Genomic DNA, 23,823 nt, shown 5'->3' with positions numbered 1-23,823 from the left:
GGCTTTTTTTTTACACCTTATATACGTAGAATACATTTTACAAACTTAACAATATAATGTAACAATGTACAGTAGGCGGCCTTATCGCTGATATGGTCTCAATGACTTAATAATTAAGAATTCATAATAAATTTCCAAATCAAATAAATGTTAACAGCTCACGAAATACGCTAACCCACAAGTGTAGAACGACATTTGCAAGCGTTTTCGGTCTTTGAGCGTAACATATACACAAAAAAAGGTCTGAGATTACACATTTGGGATCCGCTTTCGTTTTGAAATAATCGTTATAGAAGGTATAATTAAATAAATTAACAATATTTAGAAAGTAAATGATAAATAAGTGAACGAATGCTAAATACGTGATGAGTTTTCGTGGCGTTCGCCTAGCCCGCGTATCAAAATTAATGTTTTAATATTTTATTAAGGGCCGATTTTTTAACGCTTGGATAAAATTTATCCGTCCAATAAAGTATTACACGAACATATTAAAATGTCACCTGTAAACTGTCTAATACGGACAATTAGAATACACTTTTGAAATGGTAGTTTAATACGTTATACGATGAATAAGTTTTAACTAAGGATTGAAAAATTAGCCCTAAATAGTTTAAAGAGCAAGATAAATAATATTTAGCTGAACACACATACTTGTGTTGGTCAGTGGCATGAACTGATGTAACTAAAAGATCTGATTTATTTTGTACTTGTTACTGTAATGTCTGTGTAATAAATAAATAAAAATAAAAAGCTTCGTTGTGTAAAAAGTTATTTAATATCGGCGACGCGGTTGGCGCAGTGGTAAAGTAACTGACTACTGAGCCGACGGTCCCGGGTTCGATCCCCGGTCAGGGCAAATATTTGTGTGATGAACTCAATCATTTGTTCTTGGGTCTGGGTGTTATCTATATATGTATTTATTAAATATTATATTTATCGTCGCCTAGTACCCACAACACAAGCCTTAATTGAGCTTACTGTGGGACTAGGTCGATTTGTGTAATAATGTCCTATAATATTTATTTATTTATTATAATATTTTCAGGTGAAACCGTCAGAGCTAGTCGGAGCTGTGTGGACGAAAAAGGACAAAGAGAAGACGAGCCCCAATTTATTGAAAATTATCAAACATACGACAAATGTGAGTTTCATTTTTATTAACTAAAGATGACATTGGTCGTGAATTTGTATTGTATTTTTTCTTTCAATATTTATATTCATGAACTAATATATTATAAGCACTCTATTTAAGAGTTTTGACCCCTAAATTGTACGTAAAAGGTGTTGAAAATGCGTTTGTTTTTTTAAAGAAAATTTTGCTTCTTGTACAATGTTATTTGTTTAAAATTTTGCTTGAGTTCTAAATGCTAGATGTTTTTTCTTTTTTCAGACAAATAAAAGCACTGCGAAGTTATTACCAAATGAGATATTTCTTAAAGTTTTAGCAATGATACAAAAGTACTGTAGAAAACAACAATATAAATGTGTTTTTTTTTGTTAATTTAGTAAAAAAAATACATTTTTTTGTTCCAGTTTACACGGTGGATGGAAAAATGGATAGTCGAATCGGAAAACGTCGAAGAACGAGCCGGTGTCGTGTGTCGCTTTTTAGAATTGGCACTTTGTCTTCGTGACTTGAATAACTTTAATGGAGTGTTAGCTGTAGTGGCTGCTTGTGGTAGTGCTAGTGTGCATCGACTGAGGAACACTTTTCAGGTGAGTAGCGGGTAAAAAGTGGGGGGAAAGGTGTTAAAACACGGGAAAAAATGGTCAAAACTAGGGAAAACACTGAAAAATGGGGTAAAAGTGTTATGACACTATAAAAAGTGTCAAAACACAGATAAAAGGACGGTAAAAGTGTTGTTATATGATAAAAAGTGTCTAAACACGAAAAAGCGGGGTAAAAGTTAGTATTATACCATGATAAATATGACGCAAAAAAATTTCAATACGATAAGAAGTTAGGAAGAGTGTTGTCAGACAATAAATAGTGGGGTAAACGTTTTAAAAAAGAGCTACAAGTGTCATAACAATAAAAAACTTGGTTTAAACTAAAATCACGATAAAAGTGGAGACATATTTAAGTTTCGCCATTTTTACGCACAGTAAAACGAAGAATAGAAATAATAAGTTTTGTTTGTATTGTTTGTATTTTGGCAGCACAATAAAGAGTTTAAAAAAAGACGTGTGGCACTCGGGGACTGCCGCGGTAAAGCTATTGCATGCTATGCCTACAAGCCACACCTCCGCGCCCGTCTCCGTGGGGAGCGTGAGGTTTTTCGTTACGGAATTTCTGGATTCGGTCCCCGCGCTCAAGGAGCGCGATAGAAGCTATGCAATGGCTTAATAAATAAAATAAAACAAAACAACTTTTCCAGCTGGTTCCACTCCGATTACTACGTTCTCTAGAACAATTCCGTTTGCTAAACTCGGACCACTTCAAACGCTATCAAGAGCGATTGCGCAGTATCAACCCGCCGTGCGTGCCGTTCTGTGGCATCTACCTGACGAACATACTGCACATTGAGGAGGGCAATCTGGGTGAGATATACATACACACACACAAACACAGAAACACAGCAAACTAACAACGCATAGCACACACACAATAAAAGCAATCTCATAACAAACGGCAAACTCACAACATACAGCTAAATACGATTTAAATTTTAATATAAAAAATACGTACAACGGAGCTAAATATTACAATAATACACAGACAATTTATTTTGAAAATCAAACGTTCTATTTATTAATTTTTACATGATAGCAAATATAATATCTAATTCTTTTGAACTATTTCAAAGTCACAACTTTATAATCTTCCAAATTATTTCAAAATTCAAACTTTTTGAATAAGTAACTTTATTATCTACAGAACTATTTAAAAGTCCCAACTTTTAAATAACTTTCCGAACTATTTCAAAGTCGCAACTTTTTGAATAACTTTCCGAACTATTTCAAAGTCGCAACTTTTTCAACAAATTTATAAAATATGTTATCTTTTATTTCAGATTACTTACCGAACTCTCAACTAATTAACTTCTCGAAAAGAAGAAAAGTAGCGGAGATAACTGGAGAGATACAGCAATATCAGAATCAGCCTTACTGTCTTACCGTGGAACCGAGGACTAGGGTAAGTTATGGAAAATATAGAAAGATATAAAAAAAGAAGGAAAGGTATGCAATATTGTATGACACACAAAACATCCGGACTATAGAGGGATCTCTAGGCAGCACCCTATAATCCGACAAATTCGATAATTCGGCAAGGCCCTGCAAAACGATTGTCGGAATACCGCGGGTCTACTGTACTAATATTATAAATAAATAAATACATAATTATATTTAACTTAATATTACAGATATTCCTAGAAACACTAGACCCGTTCCCCGGCATGGACGATAACGAAGTTACAAATTATTTGTACGCGAAAAGTCTTGAAATCGAACCCCGACCCCCCGCCAAACCTACGCCTAAGTTTGTAAGTATATAGTATAGAAAATATTGTTTTTTAGCGTGGAAAATCGGGTATTTAATATTTTTTGGTTTATTTTGAGTAATAAGGTATTTAAATTAATAATTTATTTATTTTATTCAAGTTTTATTTGCCATATTTTAATTTTTAAATGAAAAAATTGAATTTTTTAGTGTAATTTTTATCGAATCAAAAGCATTTCTTAAAAAGCTGTTTTAAAATGTTACTTATACTTTCGCACATTTATTGTCTACTAGCTTTCCACCCGCGGCTTCGCCCGCGTTTTGAAAGAAAAACCCGCATAGTTCCTGTTCCCGTGGGATTTCCGGGATGAAACCTATCCTATGTGTTAATCCAAGTTACCATCTATATGTGTGCTAAATTTCATTGTAATCGGTTCAGTAGCATTTGCGTGAAAGAGTTACAAACACACACACACACATCCTCACAAACTTTTGCATTTATAACATTACTAGATTTCCGCCCGCGGCTTCGCCCGCGTTTTCAAAGGAAAACCCGCATAGTTCCTGTTCCCGTGGGATTTCCGGGATAAAACCTATCCTATGTGTTAATCCAAGTTACCATCTATATGTGTGCTAAATTTCATTGTAATCGGTTCAGTAGTATTTGCGTGAAAGAGTAGCAAACACACACACACACACACACACATCCTCACAAACTTTTGCATTTATAACATTATTAGTGATATTATTAATTCTTTCAGCCCCGAAAATACCCAGAGCTATCGGTTAAACCGGTTAAAATATCTCGCCGATCGCACGACCATCACCATTCGACGACAAGCATTTCTAGCAATGAGGATACTTTGAGTGAGTATTATATTTATTTACTAGCTTTTGTCACAGAATACATAATAGTAGCTAAACGCTACAGAACGGACACTCTCCGCCTCCCGCCTAAATTAAACACTTACCTCACCCCGCACGATCGTGATTAAAATGGGCTACATTTTTCTGCAAGGACGATACGCAACGAAGATTGACAACATTAATCAAATTGACTTAAAGTAATTTTATTATTTTGGTGTGATTATCGTTTTTCGTAGAAAATAGTTAGATATTGTGCTGTTTACGGATGTATTTCATCAGAAAAACGCGAATTTTTTTTACGCTAGTCACAAATGTGCCAACCATAAAGCGTTAACACACACATTTGCAGTCTCTACAGAGTGACTGTCAAAACGATAATTTTGTATGGAGTGTCCGGGGTGTGCTTTTGTAGAAACTTTGACAAATTATATACTTAAATATTCACCAAGAACCACTCTTATCTAATTAAAAATTACATATCGATCACAATATTACGATTTATTGAATTTGATTTAGTTTTATTTGATTTGATTTCAATTTGCTTTGATTCGATTTAATTCCACTTAAGTTTGATTTGATTCAATAAGTTAGGAAGGTTAAAAAGTGAAACTTATTGTGGTTGCCTGGCAGAGGTATCTGCACTGTGATAAGGCCTCCCTTTGTGCTTCGTTAAATGTGCTAGAAAACAAGTACATAATGGTAACAATATAAACCATTATGTACTTGTTTTCTAGCACAGTAAAGTGTTAAATAAATAATTTCATATAATTTGAATTTTGATTTGATTTATCTCGATTTGATTCTATTAGATTGGATTTCAATTTGTCCTTATTCGATTCGGTTCTATTTAAATTTGAACCGATTCAATTTCACGTAGTTATTTTTTTCTTGATTTGATTTGAATATTATTTAATTTGAATTTGCATTGATTTAATTCGATTCGTTTCACTTTTATTTCATTCAATTCAATTTCATTCGATTTGAATTTTTTCTAATTCAAATATAAATAAATAAAATAAATAAATCTTTATTTACACTTTAAATTACATTGTGTATGCAATTCAAATGAATTTATATTTAAATTTGATTTTCTAGATTTGATTTGATTTGAATTTGAATTTGATTTCTTTCGCAGGTGTAGCTCAACTATCGCCAACAAGTATATGCACATGGGACGGAGCGTCTCTAGCTTCGCTACCGATACACCATGACGATAGGAGTGAGTATTTGGCTTAAAATAATAGATTTTTTATTTATTTTTAGTGTTTTTATTGAAGTAAAACTACTTTACGCGCATACTCATGGCAATACCGTTCGTAACTACTCGCTTTTTTTTATTCTGCAAGCTTTATTCTGCAGAGGTCGTGGGTTCGGTTCCCTCTCGGGGCAAATGTTTGTGTGATGAACACAGATGTTTGCTCTGTGTCTGTGTGTTAATTATCTATATAAGTATTTATTTAAAATTATATATGTATGTTTATCAGCCATCTGGTTTCCATAACACAAGCGAAAGCTTAGTATGGGATCAGAAAGTGCCGTGTGTGAAAATTGTCCTGAAATATTTATTTATTTATAGTAGTATGTTGTGTTGATTATCTTTCTAGTCATATAATTGTTGTTATAATGAAAATGATTATACTAATAATAATTATTTATATTGCAGGTGACAGATCACTAACCAGCCCGCGGTTGGAGCGATCGAGTTCTTCGTCTTTAGCGCAATTGGGACAATTGAGTTTATTCGATAAATTGGCTTTCTTCGATAAGAGCAAATCCGTGGCTACGTTGAATGCTCATGCAAGGTAAGTCATAAGGTCGTAGGAATGTCAAAATTGTACATTTTTTTAAAGAATACATGGAGCGTGCTCTACAATACCGAAGCTAAAAATACAGTTTTTAGAATGTTTGTATGTATGTATGTCCGGGCTAATCTCATAAAGTACTGCATGGATTTACTTCAAATTTAGTACAGAGATAGCTTGAGACCTGAGGAAGGACATAGGTTTCATCCCGGAAATCCCACAGGAACAAGAAATATGTGGGTTTTTCTTTGATTGCGCGGGCGTAGCCGCGGGCGGTATGCTAGTCTATATGATAAAAATAAATCACCAAATGTGTTGCTAAGCTCAAATCTCGAGAACTGCTGAACCGCTAAATGATAAGTATAAGACGGAACAACGTTTGCCGGGACAGCTAGTTATTTCTATGGATGGAAATAGCCTAACAGTCGATTTTTTTTTCTTTTTTTAATTTTGTCTCCATAATAATCATTCTCGTACTTCAAGGAACATTATAAAAAAATGAATTAATGAAATCGGTTCAGCCGTTCTCGAGATTTGCGCTTAGCAACGAATTAAGCGTTTCATTTTTATATTATAGATTAATTTAAAATGTTTTTCCTTTAGTTCTTAAATGTATTTTTTATAATTATAGCAGGAATAGTATATCGGCGAGGGACGAACCGCCGTCGCCGAGAGATAACCATTCGCCGAGGCATGATCGGTATGTTTATATTTTTTATTTTATTTTAAAATTATAATTATCGAAAGTAGTTAATTATAGAGATTTTTTTTAATTTTTTAGGTATGAAAATTTTGTATGTTTTGTGTATTTTTTCTGATACCCCTCTGTTTAAATAAATATATTATTAACTGCGTTGTGGTTAACTATCTAGATTTTTCGCGCGCAAACATAAAAGTGACGTCGAAATTATTTATCTAATCGAATTCGAATTTTAAAAGAAAAATATGTTTTTCAGCCAGTCTATGCAAAAAGAATCCCAATGTGCTATAAGTTTGAGTTGAGAGTTCCCAAGATGCTAAAAGTTTGATTTTTGAAGTGAAAACTTGTTTAGCGGCGTTGAGCACTTTTTCTGTAATGGGTATAAATGTTAAACTCGCGTCAGGACACGTGACCTGATCGAAAAAGCGTAAGACGGATACCATTCCAAAATATCAAACATGCTCAACGTTAATAATCAAGTTTTCACTTCTGCCGGCACTCCCCCAGTGCAACCCGTCTTTTTTTCTTTATTTTCTACGTGTAATCTAATTATTCTATATTCGTTCCCACAGCTGCAACAGCACGAGCAGCGTCTCGATATCCCTTTGCACTGGCTCGAGCACTGGCTCGCTCACTAGCACGTCCACTGGCGCGTCCACTGGCGCCAGTCGGTCCCGTGGCGCACTGTCCCCTCGACCGGCGATAGTGGACGCGGAACTGTTCTACTCGCGAAGTGTAGATCACTTGGCGTGCAGGCGGATGGAACAGGTTAGTGAAGTAGAAAGAAAGAAAGCGTTCAGTTTCTACACACGCAAACACACAACTATAAACATTATAAATGAATACGAACGAATACGTAATAAAAAAAATGTATGCGTGTACTAGAGTACACACGTAAGAAGTGAAACTTTTTTATGACCTTAAAAATGTCAAGAGTATGGCGTAACGCAAAAATGTCACGCGTACGGCGTAACGCAAAAATGTTACACAAAATTTTTGTCCAACCCCGATAAAGAAGTTTCACTTCAAAAACTTTACTGTCATTTTACTCATTAGCGCTTATTATATTGATTATACATATATTGTTATTAAATTATATAATATCGTGTACAGGAACGAGTGCCCCCACTATTGCCCCGACACAGTGCTCTAGCGGGCAGTACTAATTTGGCAGATCACGAGCCACCCCCCCCACCGCCACACACACATCATAGTATACGTGAGTATCATTATATCTATTACTAGCTGCTCCGCGCGGTTTCACCCCCGTGGCTCCACTCCTGTTGCCCGTAGCGTGATGAAATATAGCCTATAACCTTCCTCGATAAATGAGCTATCTAACACCGAAAGAATTTTTCAAATCGGACCAGTAGTTCCCGAGATTAGCGCGTTCAAACAAACAAACAAACAAACTCTTCAGCTTTATTATATTAGTATAGATATTTTACATAAGAACCATCCTCGGACTAAAGCTTAAGCTATACATATAATATTAGTATAGATATAGTGGTTGACAATTTTTCCTTCCTCAAGTCTCAAGCTATCTCTATACCACCAAATTTTAAGTAAATTTTGTGTTAGATACAAACGATACAAACAAACAGACAATAATTTTTGGAATCGATATTGATTGTAAATAACGCTCCAAGTATTTTTTAAAATAAAATTCATTGTACAGTTTTGACTATCCTACGATTTTATTATATGAATCTTTTAATTTATTTAATTTTAGTAGCTATATAACACAAATAAATATTGTTTTATTTTTTATACACTTAATTTCAGCTCCACCTGAACCGGACGGTGAAAAACCATTGCCGAGTCCGAAACATCACGAGTTGTTTAGGTAAGTGATGTTTTATATGTTTTTTCAAGTCAAGACGTTGTCAGTCATTCAATGAACGCGCTAGTCATTCAATCAAATATTTTTTGTCAGTTTTTCAGAAATTCAACTAGATGACGGCGATTACTATTTCTTATTAGTTTCAATTATTGCTATGACAAAATTTACTGGCTGACGATAATTTCATTAAGGGCCGATTTTTCAATCCTTGGATAAAACGTACCCGTCCAATAAAGTTTTACTCGATAATATTAAGGCAATTACACGGTTCAACGACCTTAATGATTCTGTCACTACATTTGAATTTGTTTTTTTAACCGCCCTCTATAATATACATCATTGTTGAAGTAAAAGTGACCAAAGATTATGAAATTGTACACTGTATCGTATTGTATCGTAATGTGTTAGTGGTTTCTACCTAATTTATGTTTTCTCTGAGAGGCAGTAACATATTACATTTATGAATAGTAAATATTAGACAATATTTACTACTACTATGTATGTTGTAAATGTAATGTAGGAAGACTCATCTTTCAACATTAACCGTTATAAGCAAAGTCTCTACTACATGACCCATTCTGGAGACCTTAATATGACTAAGCAAGTAATTATAAGTTCTAGAGTGGGGAACAGTTAAGAAAACACCAAAGAAATTAATTTTATTCTACACGGACTCTACTATATTCTGGAGACCTGATGATGACTAGGGTGGAGAACATCTCACCTACAGAGATAATATAAAAGATGGAGTACATTATTTGACGTAATTCTATAGAACGGCCTCTATCATGAACGGCCTCTATCAGGCATTTAGCGTTCTCTGTACATCTCTACATACCTAGTAGGAATATTTCTTATAATGATATTTAAAATGACGCCTTATTTGATTATTATACTATTGGGTTGTAGAATAAAAACGCCTTCGTTACAATTAATATTTTATTATTCCTTCGGTACAGTCACTTGATAGTTTTCTTAAATCTTAAATAAATCACAAGGCACGGCTATGGCACTTATAGACCGCACTGGTCGGCTGTTTAAGATCAATTGGCTCGCTGATCGTCTCTTCAAAAAATGTAAGCGATCGACTGACAACTAACCGACTGGAGGGGAGGTTAAGTTGTCAGGCAGTAGATTATAAATACCAGAAAACCTTGTCGAAGGAAATGTACTATGTATGATTTTAAAATTTGTAACACGAATCTATTTCTTTCTTCCTCCGAGAGTCACTGCAAAGGAATTATTTTTATATAATTTATATTTTTATGAATCATGAAATCATCGGTTCACCCAGTTAAAAGTGCGGAGCTAACGGAACCAACAGAGTTCAGTTGAATTGAGAATTTCGTCCTTAAGGCGTCGGTTAAAAATGTTGTTATCGGTTTAAGTCAGTTTTGACTTTCCTACGATTTTATTATAGTATCAGATTTTCGGCGGTATGGCGACCATTTGGAATCGTCTGAAAAGTATGGCATGACGATTTTCGTAAATGGCTGCATGACGATGGTTACCTGTGCAAAAGTTAGCCTGGTACAAATGGTTGAATTGTTTTTTTTAAATCAACACATTCACGTCGGTATGGCGGGCTTTCAGTCACAACGAAAAGTATGGCATGTCACTACCGCCTACTTCTTTTTTATGGGCTATCGGTAAATTCTAAAATTTTTGTGTTACAAATCGTTTGACTTTCGCTATTTATCCGACGAGTTCGACTAACGCCCACGCGACTAGTCCGCCGGTACTAGTGTTCTGACCATCATTTTTCTTTTTGTCATTGCGTACTAAGACCCCTGTAGAACCGCCATCCTGTTACAAATGACCCGGAATTTTGTGTCAGTATCTCCCGACTCCCGGCCTAATATAATATTTTACTGCCAAAAATTATCGACACTGGATATTATTCAATGACGCCTCTCAAAAACAAAACTAATTTTCAAACAGATTTTTATATCTTTACATACCTATTTTTAACTTTCATTTCATGAACTGCTCATGTAAATATCTATAACAATCTGGTTTAATTTAACAAAACATTCAAATCGGTGAATTTTAGCGTTATTTTGCAAAAAAAACCGCACGTACAGTCCCCCGTCCGAGTCGAACTGACACCGTCAAATTTCGTCGAAAATATGCAATATAGGTGAGGTTTTATGTGGGTTTTATTATAAATTCAAGTTTTTTGTTGATAATTTAACAATAATAATGAAAATTGAAAATACAATCAATACACATTGTTACAAATATTATAACATATTTTTTGGTATAAATTTCATGTATAAATATGTAGCCGTTTTCCCAACAAAATGCGTTTTATGTTCAAAAAGGGGTTGATTTGTATGTATTTTTTTTATGTTTAGGCCGTTCTAAAATGAAAAGTAAACAATACACTTTGTTAATTATATCCTTGAGTATCACATATATTTTTTTTAAGACAATCGTACCAACAGTTTCCTCAACAAAATTCAATATGTATAAGGTGTTTTTCGGTTTTGACCATAGTAATCCCCTTAAAATGTCACCTGTAAACTGTCAAATACTGGCAATTAGAATACATTTCATAAATAGTAGTTTAATACGTTATTCTACGAATAAGTTTTAACCAAGGATTGAAAAATCAGCCCTAAAATACACACAAACACAAATATAGATTAGTATGTATTTTATTGTAATATAAACAATTGTTACCCCTTGATGGAATTGCATTATTTAGAATAGATGATGTACATACATTTATACACAAACATTTATTTACGTTTAAAATATGTTTTATAATAGAGCTTACTTCTCGTATTGATAGATAGTGTTTGTATGTATGTCTGCAGGAGCCCGGCGATGTCACCGAAGCGCTCGCCCGCACCACCGCCCGCCGCCAGCCCGCTCACATTGGAAAGGTATTATTTACCTTTTATTGAAAAGACGAGAGAAATTTAAAAAAGACGTGTGTCACTCGGGGACTGCCGCGGTAAAGCTATTGCATGTTATGCCTTCAAGCCACACCTCCGCGCCCGTCCCCGTGGGGAGCGTGAGGTTTTTCGTTACGGAATTTCTCGATTCGGTCCCCGCGCTCAAAGCCCGCGATAGAAGCTATGCAATAGCTTAAAAATTATATTGATTACCCGACAGGCATTTTTCTGTCTTAGCGCAAATTTCCAAAGTTTTTCAATTACGAACGCATCAAAATAAGAATTATCGAAATCGGTCAAGCCGTTCACGCGTGATTCCATGATTAAGGGAAATAGCGATTCATTTTTGAAGTGAAACTTCTTTATCGGGGTTGGAAAAAAATTTAGTGTAACATTTTTTCGTTACGCGCCATCTTGTTTTTATCCCTTACACGCGTGATTGACGTATTTCTGTAAAGTTGCATATAGCAAATTATTTTTTGAAAAAATAAGATCATAAAGAAGTTTCACTTCTTACGTGTGTACACTAGTACACGCACACATTTTTTTATATTGATTACCCGATAGGCATTTATCTTAGTGCGAATTTCCAAAATTTATCATACACAAGATCCTTCAATTATGAACGCATCAAAAAAACAATTATCGAAATCAGTCAAGCCGTTCATGCGTGATTCCATGACTAAGGGAAATAGCGATTCATTTTTATATATATAAATTAATTTTATAATATTATATAATTATTAATTTCAGGCCGCCGACGTTCAGTTTCCCCTCAGCCACATCGCCGTCGTCGCATTCACAATGTGAGTTATTTATTTATTTATTTATTTGGGCAGTACAGTATTCTGTATATTTATTTGTATGTATATTTTGTTTTATTAGTATTATTACTTATTAGTATTAGGTACTTGTTATTTATTCAGAATTATTTTTGGTTTATCGTGACATTCATTAAATTAAAAATAGCCATGACCTCTTTTTGATAGGCAAGTGATCATTTGTTCATAAATTTTATTTCAACAAATCTTTTTCTTTTTATATTATTAGCCATTATCTATACATATAATAAATCTGTAGAAGGGTCAATTCTGTACATTGAAAATATTGAAAAAATAAATAGCAGGGGGTGTTACTGGATCGATACCAAACCCAAATATGTGATTAAAAAAATTTTTGTCTGTCTGTCTGTCTGTCTGTCTGTCTGTATGTCTGTATGTGAAGACATCACGTGAAAACTAACGGTTCGATTTCGATGAAACTTGGTATAATTACACCTTATTATCCTGGGCGTAAAATAGGATACTTTTTATCCTGGAAAAATACGTAGAAAAAAAAATAATCTTAATTTTTCAGTTTTATCCATAGACGTTGTTCTGTAGAAGCGCGAACTCACGTTGGGTATTATTATAGGCCTAGCCGTATTTGGGCCCAATAGATATTTATAAGATGTCATTGCCAGAGTTACTCAAAATGGAGAAATAAACCATCCACGCGATGACCAACATCCCCGCGGACGAAGTCGCGGGCGGAAGCTAGTATATATAATATAAATAATATTTATTATTATATTATAATGTTTCCAGGCGAGACTAGTTGTAGCACCCCGCCCCCCTTACCGCCGCGACGGAGACGAGACTCAGCAGTTACTCCTACACATCATGTAAGTTAAATATTATTTACTAGCGACCCGCCCCGGCTTCGCACGGGTGCAATGCTGATACTAAATACACTACAGAAAAATTGTGAGCGTTGTATAGGTATAAAAATATAGCGGCCCGCTCCGGCCTCCGGCATCGCACGGGTATAAAATACATAGCCGAGCGGCCGCAAACGCTACGTCCCGCAATTTTTAAATCTGTAATATCTTCGAAAATATTCACTTAAATCATACGGTGTAAAGGGCCATATAGATCTATATTAAATGAACAATGTATCCATGGTATTTAATTGGTTAAGGATTAATGCTGTATTGGTTAAAATCGCTTCGAAAATTTGCCATTATTTGTCGTAAAAAGTAAATGACAAAAAAAAGTTATAGTGGGTTATCCATAAGAGATAGACATATACCATCGCGGACTTTTCTGTAGACCTTTTCAATGTGTATAATACTTAGTACATTATTTTGATAAAACTCGTAGGGTTCAGCCTGCGTTTGCAATGTAAGCGGAATAAATGTAATTTTTTACGACATCACATTAGAAACCTCAAAAATAACAGTACTTCTCCACTACTTAATGGATCTTATTATACATATAAACCTTCCTCTTGAATCACTCTATCTATTAAAAAAAACCGCATCCGTTGCGTAGTTTCAAAGATTTAAGCGTACAAAGGGACATAGGGACAGGGAAAGCGACTTTGTTTTATACTATGTAGTGATATAGGTTTTAATAAAATTGATATTTTAGGTTTTATGGCATTTAAATGCTTTAAAAATTCGTTCACGAGGCGGGACTCGAACCCGCATCCTTTCGCGCCATGCGGGTTCGAGTCGGCCTCGTGATCGATTTTTTTCTATTCTTTATAAATTTATATTTAGGTTTTAATACTTTTTACATACGCATTAGATAAAAAAGAACGTGTGTGCCTTGCACACGTGTCAGAAGTGAAACTTCTTTGGCAAGATCTCTAAACTTCTTTAGGCGCTTTGAGAGTAAAATTTCAAGGTCGCGTCATGGCAATGCCGTCACATTTTGGTATATGGTATAATCTTATTTATTTATTTATTTATAACACTTCATTGTACAAAACAATATAGGAAATGTGGTACAAATTAATGAGGTACAAAAATTTTGCACAATATCTTGCCAAGGAAGTTTCACTTCTGACACGTGTGCTCGGCATACACTCTCTTTTTTTGTTTTGGGCCGTGTACTTTGGAACTTTTATATAAATAAATAAATATAATATGTTATTTCATCGCTCTGCAGCCGGGCAGCGACGCGGGCTCCCCCCCCGCTGCTTCGAGCAGCCCTCCCCCCCTCCCGCCGCGCCCCCCGCCCGCCCCCGAGCTGCTCCGCCCGCAGAGCTCCGCGCTGCTGCAGCGCCGCCACCACAGTGCGGGGTGAGACAGGCATACATACATACAAAAATATATATGCACTTATACATGTACCCATATGATACATAAACGCACAAACACGCAAACAGACACATTATAGATGGAATTTTAATTTTTAAAAGATATTTATTACAGTTTTCATCTATTTCTGCTTTTTTTTTTCATTCATTCAACTATACTATATCTTAGCGTATCTCTAGCATCATTTTTTACATGTGTAATAAATAAAAATGTTTATTTTTTCCGCAGGTTGGCCCCGCGATTACCCCCAAAGCCCCCGCCAGCAGCCGTGGCCCCGAGAACCTAGCGCTCACACATACTATACTGGGGCCTCATAGATCCCCTACTGTGTGGAGCCCTACTGCCGTGTGTCCTACTGCCGTGCGTCCTACTGGCGTGTGTCCTACTGCCGTGGGTCCTACTGGCGTGTGTCCTACTGGCGTGTGTCCTACTGGCGTATGTCCTACTGGGAAGCGTTCTACTGTGTCGAACCCTACTACCGGCTGGTCTACTGCCGTGTGTCCTACTGCACCGCGGTTTACTTGGAAATATATTACTGGTCCAGGCCCTACTGTGTTGGTTCCTAAAGCTGTGTAAAAGGAACCGGGGCCTAAAGAGTAACATCATACTGTATCGGATCCTACTGCCGAGTGTTCTACTTGATCAGGGTCTACTGCAGTGCGTCCTACTGTATATGGATATATTACAATATATCCTACTGCTCAAGACCCCACTGCATCGTACCCTACTGAGAAGATTCCGACTGAACAAGCGACTACTACTGCGGGCATTACAAAAACCTACTGTGTGGTGCTCAATGAAGATAAATATTACTATAATGGGTCCTACTGATGGTCCTACTATGATTCATACTGCGAATTTAATATGATTGTCAGTATGAATCCTGCTGCCGTGAAGATACTACTGCAGTCAATTCAGTAGTAAGGATGATCACCCTACTGTCATCAAACGACTATAAAAATCATACTGTGGCATAATGTGCAATATTTATAATAGTACTATTGTTTATACTGTGTTTTTTATTTGAAATGAAATCGGTGTCCAAGCATAAAACGCTTTTTTTTTAATAATAAATTTTCTTTTTATATATTATAAGTAATAAGTAAAAAGGTTACCAAAACAACATTCGATCAAACACGGCACACTAACGCACACACGGTTAGACGTCACTGAGATGGCGTGATTCAACTATCGTGAGTGAAAGAGACAAATAATGTGGCTAATTGGCAACATTAAATTTTTTTATAGCCACGAAAAAAATTTTTTTGCTATTGTGACCACAATTTTTTTTATAATCACAATATATTGTAAGAAAAAATAAACGAAAAATGATGTGATGACGTCATACATACTGAGGAATAAAAAATATTGATTTGAAATAAACTTCTTACCTTTTTACTTATAATATATTTGTTATATAGATAGATTATATTGATTAGAAAGAGGGAACATCGCGGTATATATCTATCTCGCTCACGCATGTGTTATAAACTCGTGAATAGGCCCAGGTAGTATAATAAGAAATAAATATTAAAGGACATTATAACACAAATCGACCTAGTCCCACAGTAAGCTCAATTAAAGCTTGTGTTGTGGGTACTAGGCGACGATAAATATAATATTTAATAAATACATATATAGATAATAAAACCCAGACCCAAGAACAAATTTCATCACACAAATATTTGCCCTGACCGGGGATCGAACCCGGGACCGTCGGCTCAGTAGGCAGTTACTTTACCACTGCGCCAACCGCGTCGTCACTATAATAAGATATTTTTAATTTTATAGCATTAAAACGCTTATTTGATAAATTATAGAGACGGATAAAGTTCCGCGATGTTTTTTCTCTCTTTCTAAACTCTTAAACTATCTATATATTTAAAATATCAACATAAGTAAAATAATCTGAATATACAGTGTGGAAATTTTCAATAGGCCCTAGAGGGACAGTACTTGAATTTTTTAGAAAAATAAAATAACAAAATGTGTGCTTGTACTAGTGTACACACGTAAGAAGTGAAACTTCTTTATGACCTTATTTTCAAAAAAATATTTACTACATGCAACTTTACAGAAATACGTCGAATCACGCGTGGTAGGGATAAGAAAAAGATGGCGCGTAACGGAAAAATGTCACGCGTAACGAAAAAATGTTATTCTAAATTTTTTTCCAACCCCGATAAAGAAGTTTCACTTCAAAAATTTTAAATTTTTAGTTAGTTCGATTCCCGGTCGTAGCAAGTGAATTTTCGAAAATCTTTGAATGCAGTTCTATTTATTTTTAAAAATAAAGGAAATCTTCAATCTTCAGTACTTCAAGTACTTTCCCTCCAGGGCCCATCGAAAATTTCCACACTGTATATATTTGTAATGTAATAATTTGAGCGTTCAAAGTTACTGTTGTGAAGACAAACATACAAAAAAATAATATTATTATTATTAACTATATAATATCGAACGGCTGTTTAAATATAAGCAATAGGTAGTATGTTTTTTTTTAAATATTGTCAAGTTTAAAACACTAATTTATGTATATATGTATTGCATTTCGTTGGAAATAAATAAATTTTTAATAATATGTTCTAATGGATTTTAACGTGATTTTTAGTGTGATTCGTGGTTTCCATCGCGTAAAGATAAAATACCTGAAAAAATAATGAAAATACTCTAAAAATGAAACTTTTCATTCGCGAATGTTTGATTCGGTTCAGTAATTTTTAGTTAGACAGACAGACAGACAATGGAATAAAAACAATTAAAAATAAATATAAAATCCGTTATAATATAATTTAACGTCACGCCTTTCTGTTCTTACTAAGGACATTAGTCAACTATGATTGATAGTTGCGTCAAAATCGGACCAGCAGTTTCCGAGATTAGCAAAAACAAACAGACAGAAATACGGAGAAACATTGTTATAAATGTCCTGTAGAAAAACTGTTTTAATGTATCGAGCAGATTATTTATTTGGTAATTGATTTACTTGCAAAATTCGACCATTTTGGTAATTTGTAGTGTGATTTCACGCGAGCATTATACATATAGAAATTAAAGATTTTAAAGGATTTTAAACGCGATTTATTCATTAAAATCATCTTTTAATCCGTTAAAATATTTAACTTCGAATCGACTATATTGTAAAATTAAAAACGTAGTTATAAAGAAAAATGTCGAGTAATATTTTATAAGGGAAACATTCTAATCAAACAGAATTTAGATGGCTTGGTGTTATTATAGATATAGTTTACGGCAGGGTTCTTGTGAGCGGTCAGTTTTTGGATGGGTTATCCGTGAGTTTATCAGCCGGTTAAGCAATGTAAAGCGCGGTCGATATGTGGATGGGTAAAAAAAAACAGCCAGTTTTCCAAGTATCAGATAGATTTTATCTGACAGTTAAAGTATGAAAATGATTGCGTTTTGTAGGATGCATATAGGCAGTTTCACAAGTATTGGATAAGTTATCAATTAACCTATCTGACAGATAAAGTATGAAAATTCTAGTTAAAACGTGTAAAATTATCAGGGACATTATTCGTAAGTCGTGATTCGTGAAACTGGTTTAGAATGGTGTTGCCAAATACATGATGGCAACGAAAAGCGGTGTTGTCATATTACTGAAATTAAACTATTGTTGACCAGTGTTCTGTGTTACCCCCTCGCGTTAAACGCGCGAAAATATACATAAAAGTGGCAATACATTAAAAAAGAGCGTGTGTGCCGAGCACACGTATCAGAAGTGAAACTTCTTTGGCAAGATTCAAAGATACCAACATCGTCGCCTTTACCATGATGTGACGGTATTGCCATGACCTTGAAATTTTACTCTCAACGCGCCTAAAGAAGTTTCACTTCAAAATATATGGATCAAATAATATCTAAATTCCTTCGGTAGTTAATTCGCGGTACAAATAAATGAAAGCTAACAGTGTACATAAAATATTTTTATCAGTAGCTATACATATATAATATATGCGTTGTGTAAAAATGTGTGTTGTATATAAATGCTTGTAGCGATGCCATAAGCAGTAGAGGTTCAAACGCTTCTCTATGGACGACTCGCACTTGGCCATCTTGACCATAGACTAAGTTTTTCGGCCGAGTTGAAAGTTGTTGTATAAATAAAAAAAGTCACGTGTCAGAAGTGAAACTTCTTTGGCAAAATTCAAAGATACAAAAATCGTCGTCTAATGACGTGACGGTATTGCCATGACGCGACCTTGACGTGTTACTCTCAACGCGCCCAAAGAAGTTTTACTTCGAAAACACGAAAAATTTAAACTAGCAAAGGCCTAACCCTCAAAGAGGACCGAAATTAGACAAAATATGTTAATTTTATTTTAGTTGCATAAGTAGTTTTTTATAAAGGAGTTTTGTAATCGCGGTCTATGGTCGTTTTTGTGGAGACCATTAATTGTAAAAATGAGTGTAATTGGTGTAAATATAAATTACGAGAATGGAGTAGAAAATATTCATATTATATACACAGTTATAGTTGGTTGTTTTATTTCGTTCCTTTGTCATAAAATGCTAAAGAAGCATATCTTGTATATAAAATTCTCGTGTCACAATGTTAGTCTGCATACTCCTCCGAAACGGGTGGACCGATTCTCATGAAATTTTCTGTGCATATCGGGTAAGTCTGAGAATCGGCCAACATCTATTTTTCATATGTACCACGGGCGAAGCCGGGGCGGGCCGCTAGTTTTTATTTATATTTCTACCTTTTTTAAATTTCACACAGAGCTAGACATGCAACAATGTTAAAAGATCATTTTTCATTATCAATTTCATACTTCAATAAGAGAATTTATACCTTTAATATGACAACAACATTTAAGTAAATAAAAGTAATTGATGCACAATCACACTAAGAAATGCTTAGAATGCTCTTATATAGCTTAAATGTTATATTTTTAAACAGAAAACACATGAAAACAAGATGAAACTAAAAATAATCTAGCACATGACATACATAATTATATATTGGCTGACTGTTGTTCTGCCAAGACATCTGGGTGTAAAAAATAGATATATCCCTACACCTGCCGAATATACAATTTCATTATAATCGGTCTAGCTGTTTCCGATGAGATTTACAACAAACACTGACACGAGAATTTACAAAACAAACATGCGTATATGTCGCCGTAAGATTGTAAAAACTTATTTATAATCTTTCTCGCAAAATTGCAAAATGATTAAAAAGTAATTATGATAACATTTGCTTGCAATGGAACTTTTGAACTTTTCGGTAGACTATATTCCGCAAAATGGTAATCTAACGGTGTTTACAAATTTACGGTGACATAACGCAGAGCAAGTGATATACTCAGGTACATAACTTGAACCATAGCCCTAAGCCCACCTCAGTAATCGAATTTCTTAAAATCTTCGATTTGTGTCCACAATCACACAACGCCATCTATTGGTCAACAATTAAAACATCTCAACATGTTAAGATATACATGATTTCTAAATTCTAGCTCAGCAATCAACGGCGCCTATAGAGACGACTTCGAAGTCCGTAGGATTTTTCTATAAGTACTCTAAAGTATTTCTATTATTTATTTGTAGCACTTAAAGCTGCAACTTACAAGAGTAAAACATTTACATCTGTTAGAGAGCAAAAAAAATTCTTTATCTATTTGCTACGACTTTAATTTACCTCTAAAACTACGTAACTACCTAATCGATTTGAAAAAATCATTAAAATGCAAAACATCCACTGAACGACTGACTTTTATCCCGGTCGAAGCCAGGAAAAACAACATAAAGTAGTACTAATAGTACGTACCTACTTGGCACTTGCTCCTCTGATAAAATGATACTGCGCCCATAAAAACGGACCTATTAATATCATAATATACAAAAATCGGTGCTAAAATAATACTCGAAAATTAAAATAACGTGTAACCACAGATTGGGCTAAAATGCTATTATACATAATCACTGGAAAATTTTCACATAATATGTACTTAGGTACATACGTCATATCGTAAAGATGGAATTTTAATTTTATTGAATGTACGCCAAAAACGTACTGTTAATAGAAAAAAAAAGGATATGTTTTCACACAATATATTGTCTACTCCACAGTCCACTATCAGCCTGAATCCGATTCAGCTTTTTAAAGACACTAAACGCTATAACAAAACACTGAAAAACATTACCAGACCTATTGAGAACTAAAGATGTACATTTTAGGTGTATAATCACTCAATGCAAAATCTACTACTTATTGGTAGAACAACAGCTCAAGTCTGTTGTTTGGTTTCTTCATAGAAAATAAGATATTTATTTTTGAATGGAACAAAAACAGTTGCGGCCAGCAGCGGATGGACCGCTTTGACATCGTATTACTTGCTCTGTGAACGTTCTGTGATCTACCAAGTAAGGCTACAAATAAAAATGTGTTTCTAGTATAGTATGAGGAATATTAGCTATCCCACGCATGACGCAACTTCGTATTTTCTAAAAGAAATATAGGATACGTTGTTCGTATTGTAATGCCACAGTGTTATGCTATATAAATGTACTATCCATCACGATAAAAAAATCAAGTCGAATCAGTAGTTTCTGAAACATCTCGTTCAAAAAACTAATAATGATGGTTGTGCCAGTGTTCTCTACTTGTATCTAAGAATGAAAAAATCACAGATCAAAGAAACTAAAGGGAGATATGGTTAGGGGGCGGGGCCGATGTCGCAGCAATATGCCCAAAAAAAGAACACATGCTGTTTGTTGCATTCAGTTGACGTTCGACCGTCGGCCGGGTATTATTTGACAATGCCGTGTTGTTCCGTTAAAGTTTGTAAAAACCGAAGTGAAACCAGCAACTTTAAGTCAAATGGAATCACATACCATCGGTAAGTACTGAAAATTATACGATTTTCTTACTAAAATTTCAAAAACAATATTACGTAGAGTGATTTCTTGTCTTCATTATGTGACAGAAAAACAGTCACAATAATTTATGTAAATAGTTTACAATGCTTCTTCTGTACGTGACTCTATTCAAACGCGAAGTTCGAATACCGCAATGTATAATGAACATAATAAAGCTAACAAAACGTTCGATCGTGTAGTACAGGCCGCTGCTCGCGGTCGTTAGTTGAGGATGCGCGTCGAGTGTGTCCATGTCGATAAGATTCGGATTTTTTATCGTATTATGTATTATTTTACTACCTTATTTTTATATCATAATGTATTACTATTAGCTTAATATCTGATTGTATTATTATTATTTGATAGGTACTCGAGCAATAATTTTATAGTAATTATTATACATGGATTAAAAAAAGAAGTCACTTATTTCATACTTATATTACTTTACAATAAGTCAATAGGCAATGCTTTATGTACTTCATCACCATGAATGCTACCATCAAGGTGTCCATTTCTATTTTCTACGTAGTTACTGTATTGCCTATAAATTGTTTTAATTTTAACGTTTCTCATTTTATCGACAAGCAATCCCTATCGTAAACGCATATCTTGCGGCTGTGTGGTGCTGTATACGTACGTCACTTACAATCTAGTGTGCGAACGAATAGTCGCTCTCAAATTTTTGTGTGATGACACGCACACAACGCGAAGTATTGTTTTTATTTTGTTTACTGTTGTGTGCGTAAATTTGTTATGAGACACAGGTTTCGTACTCAGCGCAAGCGATTGGCATCTCTCTAGATCTCTATGGAAAAAATAGTGTTGTTCACACACATTTTTTAGTTCGGTTAGTTTGCCAAGCTTAGTGCAACTTTTTTTTCGTAAAACATTGTTGTAAACATTTCTTACGATTAGTGTCGCTAAAAACGTCTTTGCTGAGTAAATGTTTACCATAATAATTACGAGCACTTTACCAGTTTTGTATGGAGATATAAGATAATTTTAGTTCTGTTTTTCATAGTAATGATTATTCTAAGAAGTATTTGGACATTATTTGTAACTAGATAGTGTACTGTGAAATGTAGCAGCAGTGTGTTTCGAGATGTATTCATAAACTAAACAGAAACAAATTTTATGTGAAAAAATTCATTCATTCTAATGATTTTGATACGATAAGTAGGATATAAAAATAAAACAGGTATTATTTCAATTCACTTTATTTCATTTCTCATAATGTACAACAGTTAACGCAGATTAAACAATTCCTTTAAGAAAAACAAATATCTTAACATTTATTTCAAAATCTACAAGTGGTAGAATATTCCATAGTTTTACAATAAAAACTTAAAAATACAACTTTTGTTGTAATTTTTTGCACAATTACCATAGTTTTATAGTTTAAATATTACATATTTTTAAGGAATTAACAATATTAAAGTTTCATACAAAATGTGTTAAGTCCTCAAAATGCAGATCGTAGGCAGTGATGGAAAATAGTTTTTAGAAGTAAAAATTAACAAAAAATTATAAGTACATGACTGTCTAAGACCTGCCGTAGGGTAATATAAATAGATAATTGATTTTCTATATCAGTGATCTATTATAACTAATTTTTGTGCTCGTTTTAAATTTAACATTGAATACCATAGTGGTAATTTTCAGCAATTCATAATGAACAAAGGAGAATGGGCAAATTGGGCCTGAAACTTGGGCTAAGACCAATACACACGAAATATTGTTTTTGTGATAGATCATTACACATACCTTACGAAAAAAATAAAATAAAAAAATAAATCAACCGGGTTCTTGTACAGTCAAGGCAAAAAGTTTTATTTATTTGGCTATTATTTTGCGCACAATAACGGTGTTTTTAATTCGAGTGAAGTAAGTATAAATCTAAATGTCACTGGAGTGACTGAGTTTAACCACAAAAAACGTCTAACTACGTTAAATTATAATAAACACGGTATAGGTACCTGTTACAAAACATAATATTAGTGTATTTCGGTTTTTAGAAGGCTTAAGATTAGTACGTATTTGTAAGTGAAAGTGAATTGGAGTAACATAAAGATATTGTCATTGTCTTATAACAGTTATTTATTGCAAAAAAATTATACACAAAGAAATAAAACTTGATGTGACTGTACAAAAACCCGGTTGATTATTTTTTTATATATATTTTTCCCGTTATGTATGTGTTATGATCTATTATAAAAACAATATCTCATGTGTATTGGTCCAACTCAAGGGTTCAGGCCCAACTTCCATAGTAAAATGCCCATTCTCCTTTAAT

The 23,823-nt window shown here is 34.2% G+C and overlaps 1 protein-coding gene across 1 annotated transcript in view; it reads left to right on the top strand.

Moving 5' to 3' along the window:
* Positions 1-15,809, top strand: part of Sos (Son of sevenless guanine nucleotide exchange factor) — a 44,932-nt gene extending 29,123 nt beyond the window's left edge. Inside the window, exons 19-35 of the mRNA XM_089713327.1 lie at positions 1,046-1,141; positions 1,534-1,716; positions 2,379-2,541; positions 3,015-3,136; positions 3,366-3,485; positions 4,204-4,309; positions 5,445-5,528; positions 5,973-6,111; positions 6,743-6,811; positions 7,384-7,579; positions 7,925-8,030; positions 8,597-8,657; positions 11,477-11,545; positions 12,311-12,363; positions 13,144-13,220; positions 14,491-14,624; positions 14,871-15,809. Coding sequence (XP_089569453.1) covers positions 1,046-1,141; positions 1,534-1,716; positions 2,379-2,541; positions 3,015-3,136; positions 3,366-3,485; positions 4,204-4,309; positions 5,445-5,528; positions 5,973-6,111; positions 6,743-6,811; positions 7,384-7,579; positions 7,925-8,030; positions 8,597-8,657; positions 11,477-11,545; positions 12,311-12,363; positions 13,144-13,220; positions 14,491-14,624; positions 14,871-14,928 — 1,836 coding nt within the window. The 3' untranslated portion in view covers positions 14,929-15,809. The remainder of the gene's footprint in view (positions 1-1,045; positions 1,142-1,533; positions 1,717-2,378; positions 2,542-3,014; positions 3,137-3,365; positions 3,486-4,203; positions 4,310-5,444; positions 5,529-5,972; positions 6,112-6,742; positions 6,812-7,383; positions 7,580-7,924; positions 8,031-8,596; positions 8,658-11,476; positions 11,546-12,310; positions 12,364-13,143; positions 13,221-14,490; positions 14,625-14,870) is intronic.
* The last annotated feature ends 8,014 nt before the right edge of the window (positions 15,810-23,823 follow it).

This window comes from Colias philodice, chromosome 30, assembly GCF_061535455.1.
Source record: "Colias philodice isolate Cphi_HAF_F1 chromosome 30, ilColPhil1 Martin Lab GWU primary, whole genome shotgun sequence".
Classification (NCBI taxonomy): domain Eukaryota; kingdom Metazoa; phylum Arthropoda; class Insecta; order Lepidoptera; family Pieridae; genus Colias; species Colias philodice.
Note: the sequence above shows the minus strand (reverse complement) of the source record. Positions and strands in the feature narration are given on the sequence as shown.